Below are 21,806 nucleotides of genomic sequence, written 5' to 3'. Positions count from 1 at the left end.
TTTGTTTCTTTTAATGTGAAGTTGTGCCTTTTTGTCATCTTATCTTTAAAAAAGCTACATTGGAGATGTGAAAAAAAGGAAAACGAATAATAAAAAGACAGTTTGCTCATGCCTCGTTTTCATTGCGTGTGTAAAACTTTGGGAATTTTGTTCTTCTGATTCCTTTGAAATTTCATTTCATAAATGCCATTCACAGAAATGAAACATGCTTCAAAATGTAGGACCATCAAAATGTGACTCCACGGCCGCATCTCTCGCCGAACTGAAGTCCTCTGTCCAATCAGCTGCAGGCCAGAGATGATGAATGGAGAGAGAAGACGGAGCCGGAACTCTTAAGCGCCCAGTGAGAACCTCGGGGCATAAGCAGGATTTGTCCAGATTATCTTAAACCCTTCTTACGGGGCTTCAGGTGAACAAACTCAGTATTTCAGTAACAGAATTGTGCCAAAGGCTGCATATTTCATCATCAATAAAAATTAAGCCGTGTTCATTAGTGCAGTGAATTTACTGTACTGGTCAGTTTATTTACCATTAATTAATTCGTTATTACTAATTTCTCCAATAGCATCCACGGCTTTTTTTTATGTGACAACACATAAAATACAGCTTTGTAGGTCAATTCAGCTTTTATGTCTTTATGACCTTATGGACTGCAGTACACCTCACGCCTAAAGCAATTGGGGTGGTGGACCATGAACCAGATGACCAGGCTCAAGTCCCAGGTTCAAACCCCACTTACTACCACTGTGTCCCTGCACAAGACCCTTAACCCTGAGTGTCTCCAGGGGGGGACTGGCCCTGTAACTACTGGCTGTCAGTCACTCTGGATAAGGGCGTCTGATAAATGCCCTTATCCACAGCGTCTCTCGATAAGGACTTTTTTAAATTATTTAATTTGATCAAATTCAGTGATTTTAGTGATTCCATCTCAGTGTCTTATCTTACACTAAAAGCCACTTTTCCGAGATCAAAGACGTCATGTGACTCCTCCGTCGCCATCAGTGTCCAGGCAGCCTTCTTCAGATGTACCGTTATAACTGTTAATAAAGGGAAGAGCCCGGATTTACACGACTGCCCTGTTCCGCAGTGTTTTACGGATTAAGACGTTTAGATTTAAAAAAAAAAAAACAAAAAAAAAAACGTAAAACGTGCGAACGTCCCCACTGGCTGAAGGGCATTAGAAAAAAGTCGCGTCCGTCATCCGCGAACCTCTAAATCCCAGTTTGCGGCGGCGCTGGGGACCGGAGGCTGACGACCATCTCGGGGAGGGAGAACCGTCTCACAGGTAGCGTTTTTTCACATCCCGATGAAGGAATTTGTCCGGGGCAGATACGTCCATCCTACCGGGAATAACAGCCGAGTAGAGCAGGAACTGCCTGCGCGGTTTCTAGTTCGTAAAAGTTGGAAACGTGGAACTCGCGCGAGATCACGTTCGACGTTATGGCGTTAAATTCGCGCGACAAACTCACACGAACTGTGTTAATGCAACTTAAGTTTAATGCAACTTTAGTTTAATGCAACTTTAGATTAATGCAACTTTAGATTAATGCAACTTAAGGTTAATGCAACTTTAGGTTAATGCAACTTTGCGTGAAGCACTGTGGAGCCGCGCGTAACGTCGCGTCGGGGTTTTATGGGGTTTGTTACCTCGCAGTCGCCGCGTTTACGGTCACAATTCAGGACGTTTTCGCGATTTATCTATTTTATAAAGCAACGTGCGACGTTGGTGCGGTTTTACGGTGGATTACGTCGCTCTCGGGCCGCTGCGTTCCACTTTCATTACGCGCAGATTACGGGGGATAAATTGGTTTAACCTTGCCGAGATTTTCGTCACGAGGGTGAGATGCAATTAGGAAGAAATATGCTTTCACAACGATGAAGGGCTTCACTCTTCTTCTTTTTAGGTGCGAGGATGAGTGTGAGAGGAAGACGAATGGAGCAGGCCTGCAGGTGTGGTACCAACCAGCACGGCGAAACATTCAGAAAACATTGTAAAAACATGTTCCACCTTCCACTATTAAAGTGAAGTGATTGTCATTGTGATACACAGCAGCACAGCACACGGTGCACACAGTGAAATGTGTCCTCTGCATTTATCCCATCACCCTGATTGCGCAGTGGGCAGCCATGACAGGCGCCCAGGGAGCAGTGTGTGGGGATGGTGCTTTGCTCAGTGGCACCTCAGGTTCACTTTGGCGGGTCGGTATTCGAACCAGCAACCTTCTGATTACGGGGCCGCTTCCTAAACCGTTAGGCCACCACTGCTTCTTTTTTTTTCTTTCTTTTTTTTAAATCAGCTGCAGAGGGGACAGTGGTGGCCTGGTGGTTAAGGAAGTGGCCCCGTAGTCTTTCACAATGACAACCACTTCACTTCAGGAGAATGGGTGAACGGAGCACCGTGTGTGCTACATTCCAGATATGGCCACATGCATTAGTCGGACTGGAGCCATGTAGGTTAGCGGCCGTTCCTTGCTGCACATGCTTTATGCTTTGTTATGCTAATTATGAGTTTTGTCCTACATAATGAAGCGCCAGTGTGACCCTTTCCCATCTCTCCATTGCCGGCCCAACAGCTTGACAGGAGAAGCGCATCATTGCAAGAGATTTGAGGATTTCACGAATTGAAATCAGGCTGAGTTTGGAGTGTTCATTAATGTCGAATCCAGTATTTACAAGTATTTCTGAATTGACATAAATAAACAGATACAAACAAGGAGAGGAGAAGATCCACCTACCCGCCTAACCCCTTTTTGTTTCAGCGTAATTCTTCTACTTCCTTCGGCCACAGTGGATGGTTGATTTTACCGAAGTTTTAGACCGGATGCCATTCCTGATACAAGCCTCCCCATTTAGCCCGGCTTGGGACTGGCACCAAATACACTGTCACGTGCGTCCCCAGTGGCTGGCCTTGTTGTTTCAGTGGCATTATTTTGGTCAAACTTGAAATATGCCAAAAAAAAAAAAATGAGTTTGGGCCTGGGAGCTAAGGAAAGCAGCTAAAGGTTGCAGGTTCTAATCCCTAGCCACCAAGGTGCCACCGAGGTCCCCTTGAGCAACTTACAATCAGGGACAGGGACAGTTCCCCAGTGGCAACTCGGGGTTGGTGGGCTTCCAACCTGTGACCTTTTCTGGTCTTCTGGTTCATAGGCGAGGGTCTAACCCGCTAAGTCAGCCCTCCTCATTTTTAACCTTATAAACCCGCTCCTGCAAGTGTAGCATGAAGCCCATCCCTTCTTTTCCTCCTTCCTACAGTCCGGACAGAGTAGCCAAGGTCACTAACTAAACACTTGCCACACTGAGAACGGCATCACAGTTAGATGTTACACGACTGATGTGGTTTTCTTTTTTTTCAGTGCCGTGAGCAAAAGGTTCCAATTGTGTCAGCGTTTAAAGGATTAGTCGTTAATTATGTGGTTTGCTTGAACCCCCCTGTTTGCACCAAGTGTTTGTTTAAACCCGATTATAAGATGGAATGCTTCTGGTTCTTTGCCCTCAAGTCATGCAACAATTTACAGTACGATTTAGCATTCTGACGTACTTTCCTCTCACGTGTCCTGCTCCCGGTGCTCGGTTACACAATTTAAAGTGCTTCTGGGCGGAGAAAAGACTTGTGCTGTTATGCCACAAGGACTAGAAGCCCACCGGTTGGACAGGGAAACAGCCTCAAGGTACAGGACTGCCATATTAACAATCCGTTTTTGGAGATTGTATTTTGTCTACATGGAGGAAGAAATGTTTCTGAAGATGAGTCTCAAGAGCCTGTTGGATAGAGCTGACACAAAAATATCCCTTTAATGGACTAAGAGGAACGAAGAAGAAGAGAATCAGGATAAACGAGAAGAATTGATGAATGTAAACATGTGGTAATACATATTTAATGACAGCTGCTTATTGAATCAGATTACGACTCGCCACATCTGGACCTCTCCGTTCGGAACATCCGGACTCACTTCCGGAGATTTTTGCTCTAGTCAATAGTTCAGTTTAAGAGTAGATCTGCAGCAGATGGCGGAGCTTCCAGAACCTCCGCGTCTTCGCTCCGACAGCTCATCCACCACAACTTCCCAGTCCACGTCAGGCCGGCAACAGCTCCGGCAGCGCCTGTCCCAGCTGCTCACCTGCATGGAGGACCTGAGCTCGGACGACGAGGTCAACGAGGAAGTGTCCCGCACACTGGACGAAGCCTTCCAGCTGTGCGGAAGCCGCTGGAGCGGCAGGGAATTCTTCAGGTGTTGCCAGAGGCCAACGACTCTCCGGTCGTCCTTTTCACATCCTTGTGTGATTTTCTGTTCTTATCCACCTTGTTCTTGCTGTTGATGAATATACAGGGTGGGCCATTTATATGGATACACCTTAATAAAATGGGAATGGTTGGTGATATTAACGTCCTGTTTGTGGCACATTAGTATATATGAGGGGCAAACATTTCAAGATGGGTGGTGACCACAGTGGCCATTTTGAAGTCGGCCATCTTGGATCCAACTTTTGTTTTTTCAATAGGAAGAGGGTCATGTGACACATTCAATTTATTGGTAATTTCACAAGAAAAACAATGGTGTGCTAGGTTTTAACCACTTATAAAATGTGTTCAATATCACCAACCATTCCCATTTTATTAAGGTGTATCCATATAAATTGCCCACCCTGTATATATTTTTGACTGTAAAGAATTGAAATGTAGAAAATCTGAGGAAAGTGTACTCCTTAAACGTTGTTGTTGTGTCCCATTTCTGCTGCTATTCCTTTCCTCTGACCCCCCGGTCCCCATAGGCTGCACATGGTCACATGGAACGTGGCCACAGCAGAGCCCCCTGCTGACATCAGCTCACTGCTGCAGCTGGACTCCCAGACGTCCACAGACCTCTACATCATTGGGTGGGAGCGATGGACCTCACACCGAACACTTGCTGTGTGTAGAGGGGAGAAGCGCTTTAACCAGCTCACCTGTGTGTGTGTGTGTGTGTGTGTGTTAAGTCTGCAGGAAGTGAGAGCTACTCCCATCAAATACATATCAGACCTCATAATGGATGATTCTTGGAGCTACCTTCTTATGAGCACCTTGGCCCCAAAAGGCTACGTGAAGGTACTGCCAGTCAGATGTGTGTGTGTGTGTGTATGTATGGGAGATGGGGGGGCACAGAGAGAGTAATGTGTGTGTGTGCGCGTTATAAAATGTCGTCTTGACGTATTTCAGATGGAACAATGACAGAGTTAACGCCGCTCTCATTAATCCACTGAAGCCCAGGAGAGAACACAGGCTTCTTTGTGCTCAGTTTTTTTTTTTTTTGTGCAGCGTGAATCGTTCCGAATCCTCTTTACACTGAGAATTTAGCTTTGCCCCATTCACACAGGTATTTTAATAATGAGCAGCAGAGCTTAGTCTGCTGATGAAAATAACAACGTCCATCTTGAAAAAATGTAATGGTTCACAAAAAAAAAAAAGAACAACTAAATTGGTTTCTTTTGAGGCTTTCCTACCGTCCAATTTCTGTAAAAAGGGATGTGTGTGTCTTTCCTGTAGGTGACTTCGGTGAGAATGCAGGGGCTGCTGCTGCTCTTCTTTGCCCAGCAGGCCCATCTTCCCTTCATCAGGGACATTGAGACCACTTACACTCGTACAGGCTTCTTCGGCTACTGGGTGCGTGAAGGACATTCGTTGCTTCATGGTTCTAGCTTCATTATGAAGTTAGGCCACTCCGAATGCTGGTCTGCATCTCTCCGTTCCTTTACAGGGTAATAAAGGCGGGGTGTCCGTACGCTTCTCCTTATATGGTCACATGCTGTGCTTCCTTAACTGCCATCTGATGGCGCACATGGGCTACACCTTGCAGCGGGTTGATGAGTTTGAGTATATCCTGGACATGCAAAGTTTTGACCTGGTCAACACACCACAGATCCTGGACCACAAGTGAGTTATACTGTAATAAAAATTTCCTTCGGCAATATGTGAGTCTGGGTAGCAATAACATGTTGACACGGTGCATCACAACTGCCTACTCATCCGTTTTGTGCCTCTCAGTGTGGTCTTCTGGTTTGGAGATCTGAACTTCCGGATCGCAGACCACGGTTTGCACTTCCTGCGGTCCTGCATCAACAGTGGCCGTTTCCATCTGCTGTGGGAGAGGGATCAGGTTGACAAACGCACTATCACAATATACAATCGATCAATGAAAAAAACAAGAAATAATAGTAATTATTGTTTACATTACACACTATCACAATTAATATTTAAAATCAGTAAATAATAATAATAATAAAGCAGGATGCATGCTTTTACACTTACGACATCAACATACCATGAGGTACACACTTTCTATCCCAACATGATCACTTGACTGGTAAACAGCAGATGCTGTAGCTGTTGTCGGTTCTGTGTTCCGGTTGTTGAAAACTGCTACGTCCGTGGTTCACTCTAAATTAACACAATTTGTTACCCTCCTATTTGTTGAAATGTGAACATTTCCAGTGTGAACTGTGGATGCGTTTTCATTTTGAACGGCAGTTGACCATGATGAAGAAGAAGGAGCCTCTTCTGCAGGAGTTTGAGGAAGGGCCGCTCCATTTCAGACCCACATACAAGTTCAACCCCTTCTCAGACACCTATGACACCAGGTACAGTAGACCAGACATTAATAACTATTGCTATAGAATAGATACTGGATAGCTTTACTGGCTGAATAGCTTTGATTCAGTAATATGCAGCGTACAGTATGTTGGCAAATGAACTTGAGTTCATTTGCAAGTATAGAGAAACATATTTTGCTAATAACAACATTTTTATCAACGGCGAGTGAGGCTTGGGGTTAGTTGTACTGTGAGGCTGTGGTTCGTTTGTTCATTTATTTCTTTATTTGTATGTTTGACTCCACAGTCCTGAAAGCGCATGGATTGGCTTTACGTAAGACATTGATAAATAGATGTGTATTTGTGTTCCCGCACTTTGTGCATGTTCACCATGTCTCAGTTCCTACCCCTGTTCACCCCATTACACCAAACTATGCCGAAAACATCACAATTAGCACTGGTTAAATACATAATGCAGATATTATAGCCGAGGGTGACATCGAATAACAGCCACGGGACTTTATTAGCCCACCTCCACCACAACCTTCCCCAGTTTAAATGTCTGTTTTACTAATCAAAGTAGCGATTAAGTGTATTGATTATTGTGTCCAAAGGCTAAATTCAGTTTGCCACATCCATTTTTATCAGCGGTAAAAAGCGGAAGCCTGCCTGGACTGACCGTATTCTATGGCGAGTCAAGCCAAAAGCCGCTACAGACGAAGACGAGAAGCTTTCGTCAGCATCGTCTCTTGATGAGCATGAAGAAAGTTCAATTAAGGTGACGCAGGATGTCTACACGTGCAATATGGAGTACGGAGTCAGCGACCACAAGCCCGTCATGGGTATCTTCACTGTTGAGGTCCGAACTGTAACCAACACTGTGAAATTGTGCTACGTGTCCTTTATTTGTTCCTCAGCTATCATGCCCTGTCTCCCCCTGTCTCCAGATGAATAAAAAATTTGAGACTCCTCTGGTCAATGTGGCTGCAGATGGCCAGTGGAGTGCAGATGAAGATGCTGTGCTCTCCTACACCATCCTGGAGACCTTCCCTTCCAGCACTTCAGACTGGATTGGTCTGTACAAGGTCAGTGAAAAGGATGCCCTCTTGAACAACACAATTTTGAGGGCTTGGAATAAGTGATTTTCTGTTCCCGATAGATTGGATTCAAAAGTCCACAGGACTTTGCAGCTTTTGCGTGGGTCAAGGACAATGAAGTGCCAAAGATCGGTGAAGTTGTGAAGGTGCATTATTGTATTTATTTGTCTGACCATCTAAACATATAAGAGTCATGGAATCATGTGTGAGTCTTTTCCACAAATCTGTGTTTGTACTTTCCTTGTCAGATATATATGAATAAGGACAAGATCCCCTTGCTTTCGGGGGAATATGTTCTCGGATACGTTGGCTATAACACTCAAAGTATAGTGGGACTTAGCCTACCATTCCAGGTAAGTTTATGTGTTCACGTGTATTTGACATTCATCCCATTGAATTTAATATTTTGAATAAAAGACGATCTGTCTATCTAGATCATGGAGTCTAAACAAGCTGTGCTTGAGGGTTTGCTGTCTGAAGACCTTAATGGACTGAACAAAGCCTATTGAAACCACAACAGGAAGCCACTCACCAGTGCCCTTTATACTCCAGGTGGCACTGAAGATTTCTTCTCCATATACATGCATTAAAAAGATTATTACTCATCTTCCACCGTGCCTTTTTTTTAATCATGTGCTATAAATATACTCCCAAACACCTTTACACATAGCTGGTGCTTGTAAACCTGTTGAATGAATGGCTTTTCTCTACCTCCAACTGTTTTGCATACTCCTGTTTCGTCTTCCACTTCTACTACCAGTGGGAATATCGCCAGGACTGTCTCAGTAACCTTCCTGGACATCACATGTCTGGGACAAATATGGAAATGTGAAAAAATCCTTCACATTCAACCAGTCACCCACATCATTCATCACATCCTTTACATCCCATACTTCTACTTCTGGGCAGTGGTGGCCTAGCGGTTAAGGAAGCGGCCCCGTAATCAGAAGGTTGCCGGTTCGAATCCCGATCCGCCAAGGTGCCACTGAGGTGCCACTGAGCAAAGCACCGTCCCCCCACACTGCTCCCCGGGCGCCTGTCATGGCTGCCCACTGCTCACTCAGGGTGATGGGTTAAATGCAGAGGACAAATTTCACTGTGTGCACCGTGTGCTGTGCTGCTGTGTATCACATGTGACAATCACTTCACTTTTTTTTTTTTTTCTGTTGTGATATATGATGTGTGATTTTGCCAGTAATAAAGATGTTTCTTGTCACGTGATATGAAAATTCATATACAAACTTATACGTTTGAATTTATTTGATGTAGTTGTAATATAGTGCAATTTAATTGTCTGACTATAGATGTATATGTAGATGTAAAGAAATTTAAATAGGCACAAAACGTTTAATGTTACTGAGATTACATAAATGACTGGGTTAATTGTTGTGCTATAGTATGATAATATAAATAATTCATTAAATAAACGTATGATTTCTTTGGTGTAAATGTGATTTGTTTTATTTGATTGAGTACAGTAAGAACTATCATTCACTTCATGTGTGTGGTATTAGCCTAGTGGGTGACACACTCGCCTATGAACCAGAAGACCCAGGTTCAAATTCCACTTACTACCATTGTGTCCATCAGCAAGACACTTAACCCTAAGGGGGGGCTGTCCCTGTAACTACTGATTGTAAGTCGCTCTGATAAATGTTGTAAATGTAAATGTAATGTAATATATACTGACTTCAAATGTGGCTGGTCCGGGTTTGTTGCAAATCCTGGCCACAGGGTGGCGATAATAGAACAAATATCAGGTCTCAATTCCAGAACTTTATATTGTTTAAAAAAAAAACTTTGGTAAAATAAACACGATTGGGTAATGTTTTATTTGGTAACAATTGTATTAGAGTTTATTTAATTTTAGAAAATAAACTTGCATCGAGATTCGAATGCATGTGGCGGTGGTCCTTTTGTCGCACGTTGATGACGTAGGAGACACGCACTTTGCCTGTGTTTCCGAATGGTCCAGCACACGTGTTGTGTCAAGAGGCAGACTAAATTCATAATCGGCGGTAAACGTTTGTGGTTTTGACGAGGTAACTGTGCATTTGTATTGCGGTGTCATACCACCAGCTTTGGAATGCTTGCGGTCCTTTTGTCACGTGGTTTAAAACTGATGTGCTAGTTTTGTAACGCATTTTACATTGTTTTGTCGGCAACTTTACTCCCCTTTCCCCACGTGGCAGGGAAGATGAGCGCTGCAGACGTCGAGCGCATACTGATCCAATTCCAGGACGAGGCAGGAGAAGCCCTTGGGTCTCCTTTCGATGTCCCTCTGGACATCACCCCGGACAAGCTCCAGCTGGTCTGCAATGCGCTGCTTCAGAAGGTAGATCCACCCCGCCTTTACTTTGCAAGGTTTACTTCTTGCACTAGACTTTGATGAGCATTGTATTCGTAGTAAACTTAATTTTTGGTAGTCCAAGTGGCGATCTTCTAATCTGTCATGCAGAGATTATGGTTCCCGTGACCTATAGAAGTGGTGAGATGTTGTTGAAGAGTAGAGTGCTTGGTAGCCATTCCATCTTTCGGTGCAGGAGGAGCCGGTGCCACTCCTGTTCTTTGTGCGTGATGCGGAGGTGGTGCAGTCCCTGGGTGCCTGTGTGCGGACCCTAGAGCTGGAGACGGAGCAGGTGGTGCCGGTAGTGTACCAGCCACAGGCAGTCTTTCGGGTGCGTGCGGTTGCCCGATGCACCAGCTCTCTACAGGGACACACAGAGGCCGTCATCTCTGTTGCTTTCAGCCCCACTGGAAAGTAAGTGGCTGGATTTATACACTGCTCAAAAAATAAAGGCATCCTATATATGAATGAATTAAATATCCTTATTAAATGCTTTGTTCCTTACATAGTTGAATGTGCTGACGGAGTTACACTCAAAATTATAGTGGGAAAAACACACTACAGATTAAAAGCCTCCACCAACTCCTGGACAGTCTGTGGTGCAACATGGCGTTGGTGGATGCTGTACTTTTAAAATTGTGAAAGGAGAGGGAATAAATGAGATGTCATACTCATGTAGATATGTGGTTCCTTCCTCAGGTACTTGGCAAGTGGATCAGGGGACACCACAGTGAGATTCTGGGACTTGAGCACAGAAACACCACACCACACAGCTAGAGGTTGGTCAGGGCAGCAGTCCTTATTTCACCATCATGTCTTTACCTTGCTGCCATTAGTACTTTAAACTGCTTCCGTCCATCTCCAGGACACACCCACTGGGTTTTGTCCATCGCTTGGTCACCAGATGGCAAGAAATTGGCCTCAGGTTGCAAAAATAGCCAGGTGAGTTTTAATTTTTTTTGGTGTTTAAATTGATTGTGTTAATGTGAAATGTGTGTGGACTAATAGGGATCTTTCCACAGATCTTCCTGTGGGATCCTGTTACTGGACAACAATTGGGCAAGACACTGACAGGACACACCAAATGGATCACCTGGTTGTGTTGGGAACCTTTGCATCTGTAAGTTCAGTTTGTACATGCACATCCAAGACACCGGAGTAAATGGAGTAGGACAGATATATGGATGTGACTAATTGTGAAGTTTTGTGCCGTAGTTGCTTTAATTCGGTTATTTGTATTTACTCAGAATGTTGCCATTGCAGAGGTCCTGTAGTCTTAATATTGCCTTGCACTAGCAGAATATTTTTGTGTTGTAGGAACCCAGAGTGCCGGAGCCTGGTGAGTTCATCAAAAGATGGAACAATAAGAATATGGGACGTTGTTCTCGGACGCTGTGAAAAGATTCTCACCGGCCACACTCAGTCTGTGACGTGTGTAAAGTGGGGTGGAGATGGCCTGCTGTACACCTCATCACAGGACAGGAGCGTCAAAGTGTGGCGGGCCAAAGATGTAGGTTTGTTTATGAGGTTAGGAGTACTGTATGTGTGCATTGTGTTTTTCTAATGAGTGTTCAAGTCAAGTATGGTACTTCTTCTCTTGCTCTTAGTGGAGGTGGACTCATCTTTTCCCTCTCCCTCACTTCCCTGTTTTCTTGCTTGCTGCTTGCTGTCTACTTTCTCATAACTTGATAGACTCTCCAAGCCAAGGAAATCATGGATTTAATCAACTGGTCTCTAAATGCAATTGACACTATCACAGAGGGAACCTGAGTGTCCTTCTGGAACGTATGCAGCAGGTTACGTCATGGACGCTTGAATAGCGCGCCTTGCCGCTCTTTCCATGGAGAACATCGAGAGATCTAGCTTTTTCGGAACCATGATAACGGGTCCTGTGCTGATTGGATTAGGCGCTGCCCTGGTTTATCGAAGATTGGAAACGGTGACAGCCACTCAGGGCTGGCAGGGATGATAGAAGGAGTGGGCAGAGCTGTTGGCGCTCAGATTGTGTCGATCAAAGGCAGGTTGGACAACATCACCGTGACTATTGATTGCAAATTGGATGCCATCTTGGAGAAAGTCACAGCTCTGCACAGAACGTTGACTGCAGACAAGCACGGACACTGAGGTTTTCCAAGTCTTTGGCCTCCCCTAATCAGCAGTGGCCTCAGCCTAGGCAGCCGCTGACCCAAAACACCCCTGGAGGGCGGAGGCAGCGAGACTCTCTCTCTCTCTCTCTCTCTCTCTCTCTCTCTCTCTCTCTCTCTCTCTCTCTCTCTCTCCCCCCCAACCCAAGGAAATCCCCACCCCCATCCAACACCTCCGTCAGCCTCATACCCCCAGCGTGGATGGGCAACGCTCCCAGTGGCTGCAGGACCATATAGTTGTTTGTTTATGCTGGACTAGCCCCACCTCCCCCACACCCCTGCCCTGCTGCGAGTGACTTTTTATGTTGTGTCGTGACCATGTGTTTATGTTCCTGAGGTGGTGTCCCCCCACGTACCTACAATGTTCCTCACCTCTTCCCATCTGATTCCATTTTTTCTGTTTTTCCACATCCCCTGTACCACATTCCCTGTAGGGACGTGGTGTATTACAATCGCAGTAAAGAGTTCTCATCGTGTTTGCATCTTCAGGGGGCACTTTGTCGTACACTTGTTGGCCATGCTCACTGGGTGAACACGCTAGCTCTCAGCACAGATTACGTCCTGAGGACTGGGGCTTTCGAGCCAGCCAGCGCCACTATCAACCCTCAAGACCTCAGCGGCTCTTGTGAGTCCTTAGAGCTAAAATTGATTCAATTGAGAATATTTTTTTTTCTAATAATGCATGTGTGTTTCTTTGTCACAGTGGAAGAGATCAAGCAGAAAGCTTTAGAGCGGTACAACAAAGTAAGGGTGAGTGTACATTTACATCAATTACTTCAGCAATGATTCAGTAGTTGCGGGTTTATTCTGCTTAGAGCAGCAAACCTCCTGATTTGTATCCAAGCGAATGGAAACAAGCATGCAATTAGAGTAAAACCCGGGTGGCTGTCTAGGGTTCAACACACTTGATTGGGGTGGCGTAGTGGTTAAGGAAGCGGCCCCGTAATCAGAAGGTTGCCAGTTCGAATCCCGATCCGCCAAGGTGCCACTGAGCAAAGCACCGTCCCCTTACATTGCACCCCGGGCGCCTGTCATGGCTGCCCACTGCTCAAGGTGATTGGTTAAATGCAGAGGACACATTTCACTGTGCTGCTGTGTATCACATTAACATACAATAAAGAGTATTAGCTAAGTGCCAGGTAATGTAAGCAGTCAGATGTGTCTTTGACACCGCCTTGTCCTCCTAGTTTGAACACATGAGAAATCTTCTTCTGTTTTGTCTCTGTTGGGCAGGGCAGCAACCCTGAGACGCTTGTGTCAGGCTCTGATGATTTCACACTATTCCTGTGGAACCCCGCAGAGGAGAAGAAGCCAGTGGCCCGTATGACTGGTCACCAGGCCCTCATCAACGAGGTGCTGTTCTCCCCAGACACACGCCTACTCGCCAGTGCTTCCTTCGACAAGTCCATCAAGATCTGGAATGGAATTACTGGCAAGTAAGAAAACTCTGGTGTTGTCAGTATTGATATTATGCTGTAATGTAGACCGACCTTTTAGACTAGCAGAGCAGAAAGTCAGGTATGGGAGAATTTTACTGTAATCTGCTTCTCTTGGCAGGTACCTGGCCTCTTTGCGTGGTCACGTGTCCTCAGTGTACCAGGTTGCCTGGTCCTCAGACAGCCACCTGCTAGTGAGTGGCAGCAGTGACAGCACTCTAAAGGTGTGGGACGTGAAGACAGGAAAGCTGGTCATGGACCTACCAGGGCATGCTGATGAGGTAAGAAACTGGGAAAAGAGTATCGTCACGGCGGGTGGAAAAATCCGGCATGTCTGGTGAGACTCGTATTGTTGACTGGGGTTGTTAATGTGATTATCTTTAACCTTCACTCAGTGGAGTAACAACGTTTCACACTCTGGGGAAATTAGGGTTTCAATGGAATTTTAGTTCAAGTTTTCATTATTTGCAAATTGGAAAGACTGAGATGCAAAAGACAGTAAAAGTTGACTGTGTTAAATGCATATTGTATTGTCTCTGCAGGTGTTTGCTGTAGACTGGAGTCCCGATGGCCAAAGAGTAGCCAGTGGAGGGAAGGACAAGTGTCTAAGAATGTGAGTTCCTTATCAAAACTTGCACTGATGCAACAGTTTTTGCTGTCAGTGTATGTTTTACTAGTGCATTTCAAACATTTTTCCCCAAAAAGTTATCTAAATAATGTATCTTTTCCTGAAAGATCATAGGTAATATAAGACATATAATAATAATCAGATTTTTATGAGCTGTCAGTAGTTATAGTTTGAGAAATAATCCCAAATTACACAAACACATTATATAACGTATAATTGGTTTTGAACTTGAAGCTATTTATTGCATATTTTCAAAAAGTAAGGAAATTAAAATGTGGAAATAAAATAATCTCTGTACACATCTATAGGTAGCACAGCTCAGTTGTTGGAATATTTCCTGATCTACAAACAAATGCTTTATGGGAGTTAAAATTTTAGAACTTATGCAAACAGGCTGCGATTTGAAATAGCGTTTTTCTGAGACTGTAAACATCAAATAGAATGCGAAATTCAATCTGTAGCCTACAACACGTTTTTTTTCCCTGACAGCTTGAATGCCACCTTCTATGATGATTTTTTTTTTTTAATTGTGTGTGTGTGTGTGTGTGTGTGTGTGTGTGTGTGTGTGTGTGTGTGTGTGTATATAAATAGGTATTTTAGAAAATGCACTTTTTATGTGGTGATATTTGGCAGCTTTAGCACTCTTTCACAGCCACCCCCCCCCCTGTCGCCCATGTAGAATCTGTAACCCCCCTTTGGCTGCAGCTTTTTTCTGTAAACTCTGCAAATGGGTGACCTGTTGTCCTAGATTTCTCCTCTAGTATCTTTAGGGTATCCAAAATATTCACACACAGAAGACTTGAAGTGCTTCCACGGGAGTAGTCCTGTTGTTGGTTGTCTCTTTGTTCTTCTGCCTTGATAAATTTGGGGCGTTCTGTGCATGTTTTACCTTGTCTGTGCGGGTCGTGCTATTGTATTGGTTCCAGCGGATTGATTATTTATTCGTTTGTTTCGTTTATTTTTTGCAACCTTGGGTGTCTTGCCTGAGGATCAACCGCAATGTTTGACACCGAGGTTAATTGTCAAATTGGTTAATCCCTGCAGCCCTAGCTGTCAGTCATCACCATTCATTGTCATTTCATTTGAAGTGTTCCCTTTTATGAAGGATTTTTTTTAAATATAATTATATTTTACTTTAACACACTAATGGATCATTTAGGGGCAGTGGTGGCCTAGTGGTTAAGGAAGCGGCCCCATAATCAGAAGGTTGCTCGAATCCCGATCTGCCAAGGTACCACTGAGGTGCCACTGAGCAAAACACCGTCCCCACACACTGCTCCCCGGGCGCCTGTCATGGCTGCCCACTGCTCACTCAGGGTGATGGGTTAAATGCAGAGGACAAATTTTACTGTGTGCTGTGCTGCTGTGTATCACGTGTGACAATCACTTCACTTTCACTTATATACTTAAATGATCACATCTGTCTTTCAATTTCTGTAGATTTGTTTACTTTCTTTTCATTTTTCTTAAAATAACTAATAATTGAAAGACTAAACTAATACTACAAATATAGGTCTTACAGCTTTGGCAACTGGGACACCACCTGTCCGGACACCTGTTACTTGTTGTTGTTGTTGTCTTGCTCTCTAGATGGAGGAGGTAGCCAGATCAGCTGCTGCTCTAATGCCCTGCTGACCCTTCCTCGGATGATCTACGAGGCTGGCCCACCTTGGATGGGAGGGGGCTAAACGTAATGTAGCCATCAAGTAACATATAACGCACTGCTGTACCTGGGTGTCAGTGCTGGTAGAGGCACAGCATTCGCTGTGGGTACCACGACTTGAATGGCACCTTTTGTTGTTGGTCGAAAAAACAACAGAGCCAAGGAGCTTTGCCCGGGCCTAATCTCTGTCTGATCTTCTCATTACAGTGCTACTAATTCACGTAATTCTCAGCAGTCTGGACTACACCACTGTAGCTCATCCTGACTGGCTGCATACTCTCTGTGGACCTCGGTGTAAATAAATGTATTTTCCTTGGATAAAACATTTCTGATGCGTTTTGTAATACCTTTTTTTTTTATATTCTTCTGTACATGCTGTGTATTTTTTCATTTTTTTTTGTAGTCGTCTTGAAAAAATTTTAAATATCAAATGGAGGATGGCAGTGCTTTGATCTGATCTAATTGTGTTGTAATTGTATCTCCTGCAGAGGTATTAGGAGGGGGCCTTTTCAATCTTATTAATGATACATAGTAGAGAATGTTCTTATTAATAAAGTTCAATAAACAAAATCATAAAATAAATGTAGACAAGGTACTGACTTTCACAAAAAAGTCACTTTTGTACCATTTATAAGATGTTATGTTACCATCTGCCTAATATTAAGTCAAAATTCTGTAAGTTGTGAGGAGCCTCCATGGATTCTGTTCAAGGGAGGGGCAGTAGCCTAGTGTCTACATACCTGCCTGAAGACCACAGTGTAACAGGTTCAAATCCCACTTACAACCATTGTGTCCATGAGCAAGACTCTTAACCTCGGGTTGCTCCAGGGGGGACTGTCCCTATAACTACTGATTATAAATTAGGGTATCTGATAAATGTCAAAGGTACATTTTTATTGTAGCAATGTGGCAACTGATCCTACTAAATATAAATTGATTTCATATGTAATTTTATTTGTTAAACATGTCACAATAAGATCCATATTAATGCAGGACCCAAGGTTTCCCAAGAGCACCACACTACCTCTACTGGCCATCCTTTTCATAGAGCATAAGATAAGATGATCCTTTTTTAGTCCCACAAGTGGGAAATGTATGTATGTATAATGTATGCATTCAAGTGGTCTTCCACAAGTAAACATGATTCATCTTATCAGGAAACCCTTTTCTATTGCTCCACATGCTGGTTCAGATGCTCACATGCCTATTGTAGGTCTTTGGGCTGGTCAGCGGCTACGATCCTTTTCTCAACAACCAATCATAAACTGTATGTTCTGACAAAATGTTCAGTTTCTGCCTAATACATCCACAATACATCCCACCCACCTGCATAATTTTTGAACATGCTGTTGGTGATGTAAGATTTATTTGAGCCTGGAAGGACATAAAATGAAGGACAAAGCAGTGCATTGTGAAATTGCCTTTCAACAAGCGTAAAATAACACTACGTAAACAGTGCCCACTAGTATGTGTAAAAGCATGGTGAACAAGAAGACACTTTTTCAATAACAGTGTAAGAGTGCATTTTTGGCACATGTGATGATTCATTGCCATCCGCTTCCATAAAGTGGCGACTATCCAGACACAGGTGCCGAGCCTAAAAACCTTCTTTGTGTGTTTTGGGTCAAAGTTCATGGCTGAGGTCTATTTCAAGTGCAACATCTTTACTCGGCTGTGTCTGGCTAGTCCCCTCCTTCTCTGTCCACCTTCTGCCACGATACTGGATGCTCACTCAGTCTTCCAAACATTGTTCAGCATCTTCACAACTTCCTCATAGATCACAAAAACGATGGCCACGTCCAAGCACACTCTGCCTAGGCGTGGGACGGTGCCTTTATAGAAGCTGAAAAGGGTAAGGGTCATAAATAGAGGTTAAGAGAAAGGACGAGGCAATGCTAAAATGGTAATGCTATAGCCCGATGCTTACGCTTGCGGCCCCTCGTTCTTCAGGATCTGGAATGCGCAGTCAGCAGTGTTTCTGTAACGGTGTGCCTCCAGTCCCTGACAATCAAACAAGAAGATTTTTTTTATTTTATTTTTTTAAAACATGGCTTAGACATGATTTTAGTTCAGTATGAGACAAAGAACACTGACATGAAAACATGTTGAGAGTATTTATGGAATATTATGGCACAGGATAATAAATTGACAAATTTATTGCACATAATGGCTTTAACCATGACTAACCTGCATCCTGGTCTTGACCACATCAAGTGGCGTGTTGCCAAAAACACTTGCAGCGCCAGCGGTAGCCCCAAAAATGGCCGTCACCACAGGATGCATCTCTTTTCTGGGGTCATCTCCTGTGACAAAAAAAATAAAAATACAGGTCAATTCATGCTGTACACAATACTACTGCTGTGAAACCTTATTAATGGTTAAACAATTAATGATTTTATCCTGACATGATCAATCTACATCAATAATAAAAATAATACCTTTGTACCAGTTCCGCAGAGAGTTCATAACATAAAACCGGATAGCCTGGTTTGTTCCTTGCTTCAGTACTGTTGCAGTTAGACCCTGGTACGTCCCACGAAACCCTGCAAACATACAAATGAAATAAAAACATAATAATGCGATATCTTTAATGCACTTCATGCTGCCACTAATGACTCGGGAATCTAAACCATGGAGGAAGGGCATGTAGGGGTGCAATCTGAGATAACCTCACAGTCGAGACATGGGAGGAAAACCTGCACCCACCCCAGTCCTCAAAGAATCAGGTTCCCCCTCTCTGACTTAAATCTCTGCGTTCCTGATCCAAAATTAATATCCGCAGGAGCAACCCTGCATTTCTTGCATGCCATAGAGACGTTTAAAATGCGAACGATTTGTTCACCTGGAGAATTTACACTCCAATTAATGGGCAGTTTCATAATAAGAACTCTCATGGATCATAAGCTACATCATCATGCATGTCTCAGCCACCACACCACCAGCACTTCACTGACAACATGCTGAACACTTTCAACAGGAGAGTGGAACTGGAAACATCCATGTAAACATCAGGAAATATTTCTGCATGATTATGCATAGACTGCTTTGAAATCCATTTCTTTTTTAATTCAGAATATGAATTAAAATTAGTTTTCATTGTATCTCTTATTGTTTTAATAAATTGAGCTTTGAATAGATAGCATACAAGACAGCTCATTGTTTCACCTTGATCTCGTATGATCTCTCTGACACCGTGGAAGAATCCACGGTAGCGTGGCTGAAGGGAACACTGGTCATGAATTAATTTCACCTGAGGGCACAATGGAAAAGTTTGCAATGTATGGCTTATATTTGAATTTACGGTTTGTTTCTGTACTTGATTGTTAAAAGGTTGGAGCATGGGCTTTAGTCACTGGTTAATTTGCGACCTACCTTGAGCGTTTCCATTGGGCAGACAACCAGAATGGCTTCAGCCACACCTGCCCCAAGGCCACACAGTAAGCTCCGGGTGTTGTCTAGACGACCATTTGCATCACGCATTGGGTTACTAAGGACCTCAAACGTACCAAACCTGGACAAAATTAACCATAAATGAATCCAATAATAAAAAATAAACACATTTGTATAAATTCCAAATAGGAGTTTGAATGCTCACCGTACTGCTGATTTGGGAATGGAGCCGTATAGAAGTGAGCTGAGGCCGCGATAAAGACCTCGAAGACCATGGTCCTGAACAGTCAGCCTCACACAGTCACCTGAAAGAGAGCGTAAACACATACATTTCCATTCATACACTTACATTTATATACAGTCAGTATGTACTGAAATGTAGCACTCACCAATGCCTCTGTATCTTGGATTGCTGGCCCGTTCATCAAGCTGAAGCTGTGTTTTTACATATTCGGTTGGGAAGGTAATACAGATCTCAATTCCTCCTGCAATGCCACCTGCACACAGGAGAGAATCGCTCTTAGTGCAATCGGTCAAAATCATCTGCCAGACTTTAATCAGAAAATAACAAATAAATAAATCCTCCCAATTACGTAAGCACACGTTTGGTTACGGCTGCTCAGTGATTACAAAAAGTTTCTTGAATGTCTAGGAACTGTACAAAGCTCTGTGCACGTCTGTGCGTAAACAAAGCTAATGTATGGCCAACATGCAGGTGAATCAACGTCTCTTTTTGGCTGCTTCAGTCAGGGGTCACCACAGCTGACCAACCCTCCCCACTTACCTGGGCTTGAGACTGGAACCAACAAACACACAATCACATGAGTCCCCACTGGCTGGGTTTAAAAACTGTTTTCTATATTCACATGTAAATGTTTATTCATTTGATTCATTTTCTAAAATATGGGAGATCTGAAAATTCACACACATATTACAAACACTGAGAAGCACATCGCAAATGGTATGCAAAAATATATTATCTAAAAGACAGCAATACTGCAGTCAAGTTAGTTCCACATTTTCAACAACAGTGGGTATCACACTGGACTTCGAGCACAACGGCAACTTTACATGAATTGGACCTTCCATGATGGCTGGCACTATTATAGTATAATGGGTTCCTGCATTAGAGCTGTAATAAGAGTCTAAAAAGTCAGACCCGGCCCGGGCTGAGCCCAACAAGCATATAATCGTGCTGAAAGGATAGGTACTATAGAAGGGAAGTTCATGTATTCTGACAGCTTATTTACGGGTCGGGTCAGGTCAGGTAAGGTCAGGCCCAGAATTACAGCTCTGTTCTAGTGACCAATTCAAGGCTTACAATTACACTTTTAAAAAAAATAATTATGGGTTGAGACATTTTACTGCCAAAGTAAACCTATCCATCTTCACATTTTAACACGGAATCAAAAGATCTTGGAATTTACTACAAGTCTCATTTTGTTGCAATCTGATATGTACACACACGGATTATATAGTAAAAACAATAAGCATAGCAATGTGTAAAGTTTGATTATCACAAGTTTGATAATTGTTTTAAATCGTTTTGCATTCCACATATCCCACAATTACATTGAAAGTATATCTACATAGCTAATCACTTCCGAATTTATACTCTTTTATTTAATGGCTCTGCAATGGTGATGTGACATCATGAGTTGAGTCTTAAACGTGTTTTTCGATTCTTTGTGATCGACTGGAGGTTCAACACAGGTCACAAAAAAATGCGGATACAATGGAAAACATTTTTTCTTTTTGCCTTCTGTTAATATTTATTTGAAATTATGGCAAAGGATCAGTGGCATTATTTAAATCGACAAATTATTATTGCAATGCTAAACGAAACTGGTTAAATCTTGTTTCATCTAAAGGACGTGAATTCTAAATAGTTTTTTCCTGCCACGTCCAGCGTGGGCACTTTTTTTTTCTTACGCTCGACGTGATTTTGCCCCGGGTCCCCAAGAAGGCCGCGCAAACGCCACAAATAAAACCAGGCGGATAAAATCGTGACAGTTCTGATCGCGCACAAGACCGCTGGCGACCGTACCTGCCAGAATCGCCTTTCCGGGGTGCGTGATCTTTCTCCCCCCGACCGCCGCCGCGGACAGCGTCCTCCTCCCCGAACACGTCCGGTCCGGACCCGGGGTCGGCGGCGTGGGATGCTGCGGCTGCGAGCATCCCCGCCGCGGGCCGGACTCGCACCGCCCGTCCGCGACGGAGAACGGCTTCCACAGAGACGACATGGTCGACGGCGCCGGGCCCCGCGGTCTGGCGCAGAGAGGCGACGCGCCGCGGCCAATGGGCTGAGGCCAGCGCAGTCACAGACGGATCGTGGCGTGGCGTGGCGTGGCGTGGCGGCCCGGCACTCATGAATATTAACGCGGACGCGACGCCATTGGCCGCGGCGCACGGCGCCTTCGCGCGTCATCCATTAATTGCGCGGGGGTCGGCGTCTAAAGCGCCCTGATAACCAATGGCGTCGCGGCGGAGGTCACGGCACTCCGGCCACGGCGAAGGGCGATTGGCCAGTGTGGCAG

General features: G+C 44.1%; 3 protein-coding genes across 8 annotated transcripts; 2 read left to right on the top strand and 1 right to left on the bottom strand.

Moving 5' to 3' along the window:
• Positions 1 to 1,141: 1,141 nt before the first annotated feature.
• inpp5kb (inositol polyphosphate-5-phosphatase Kb) lies at positions 1,142 to 8,687 on the top strand. Of its 4 annotated transcripts, XM_028983760.1 has the most exons (14): positions 1,142 to 1,285; positions 1,905 to 1,950; positions 4,771 to 4,875; positions 4,975 to 5,083; positions 5,522 to 5,638; positions 5,733 to 5,908; positions 6,020 to 6,131; positions 6,503 to 6,612; positions 6,872 to 6,898; positions 7,213 to 7,423; positions 7,512 to 7,649; positions 7,724 to 7,807; positions 7,910 to 8,014; positions 8,096 to 8,687. In XM_028983760.1, exons 2-14 carry the CDS (start codon positions 1,913 to 1,915, stop codon positions 8,168 to 8,170), a joined length of 1,407 nt encoding a protein of 468 aa, XP_028839593.1. In that variant the 5' UTR covers positions 1,142 to 1,285; positions 1,905 to 1,912; the 3' UTR covers positions 8,171 to 8,687. The 4 variants fall into 4 exon arrangements, with proteins under 4 accessions (XP_028839593.1, XP_028839592.1, XP_028839589.1 ...); XM_028983759.1 differs by lacking the exons at positions 1,142 to 1,285; positions 1,905 to 1,950 and adding an exon at positions 2,386 to 4,229; XM_028983756.1 differs by lacking the exons at positions 1,142 to 1,285; positions 1,905 to 1,950 and adding an exon at positions 2,386 to 4,256.
• Positions 8,688 to 9,595: 908 nt separating this feature from the next.
• Positions 9,596 to 17,526, top strand: nle1 (notchless homolog 1 (Drosophila)). Of its 3 annotated transcripts, XR_003750109.1 has the most exons (14): positions 9,596 to 9,703; positions 9,854 to 9,996; positions 10,205 to 10,422; positions 10,708 to 10,787; positions 10,874 to 10,950; positions 11,031 to 11,128; positions 11,326 to 11,518; positions 12,642 to 12,777; positions 12,856 to 12,902; positions 13,386 to 13,588; positions 13,710 to 13,869; positions 14,131 to 14,201; positions 15,807 to 15,982; positions 16,087 to 17,526. XR_003750109.1 is itself a non-coding variant. In XM_028983330.1 (13 exons), the coding sequence occupies exons 2-13, from the start codon at positions 9,859 to 9,861 to the stop codon at positions 15,817 to 15,819; spliced, it is 1,434 nt and encodes a 477-aa protein (XP_028839163.1). In that variant the 5' UTR covers positions 9,596 to 9,703; positions 9,854 to 9,858; the 3' UTR covers positions 15,820 to 16,204. The 3 variants fall into 3 exon arrangements, 1 of the variants encoding a protein (XP_028839163.1); XM_028983330.1 differs by having other exon boundaries at positions 15,807 to 16,204; XR_003750110.1 differs by lacking the exons at positions 15,807 to 15,982; positions 16,087 to 17,526 and having other exon boundaries at positions 13,386 to 13,584.
• Positions 17,227 to 21,714, bottom strand: slc25a1a (solute carrier family 25 member 1a). Its single transcript, XM_028983331.1, has 9 exons — positions 21,317 to 21,714; positions 19,659 to 19,766; positions 19,475 to 19,574; positions 19,252 to 19,390; positions 19,045 to 19,129; positions 18,318 to 18,422; positions 18,067 to 18,182; positions 17,807 to 17,880; positions 17,227 to 17,722 (listed from the first exon to the last, which is right to left on the bottom strand). The coding sequence occupies exons 1-9, from the start codon at positions 21,510 to 21,512 to the stop codon at positions 17,608 to 17,610; spliced, it is 1,038 nt and encodes a 345-aa protein (XP_028839164.1). The 5' UTR covers positions 21,513 to 21,714; the 3' UTR covers positions 17,227 to 17,607.
• Between the last annotated feature and the right edge of the window lie 92 nt (positions 21,715 to 21,806).

The sequence above is a fragment of the Denticeps clupeoides genome, chromosome 6, assembly GCF_900700375.1.
Source record: "Denticeps clupeoides chromosome 6, fDenClu1.1, whole genome shotgun sequence".
Taxonomy (NCBI): Eukaryota; Metazoa; Chordata; class Actinopteri; order Clupeiformes; family Denticipitidae; genus Denticeps; species Denticeps clupeoides.
Note: the sequence above shows the minus strand (reverse complement) of the source record. Positions and strands in the feature narration are given on the sequence as shown.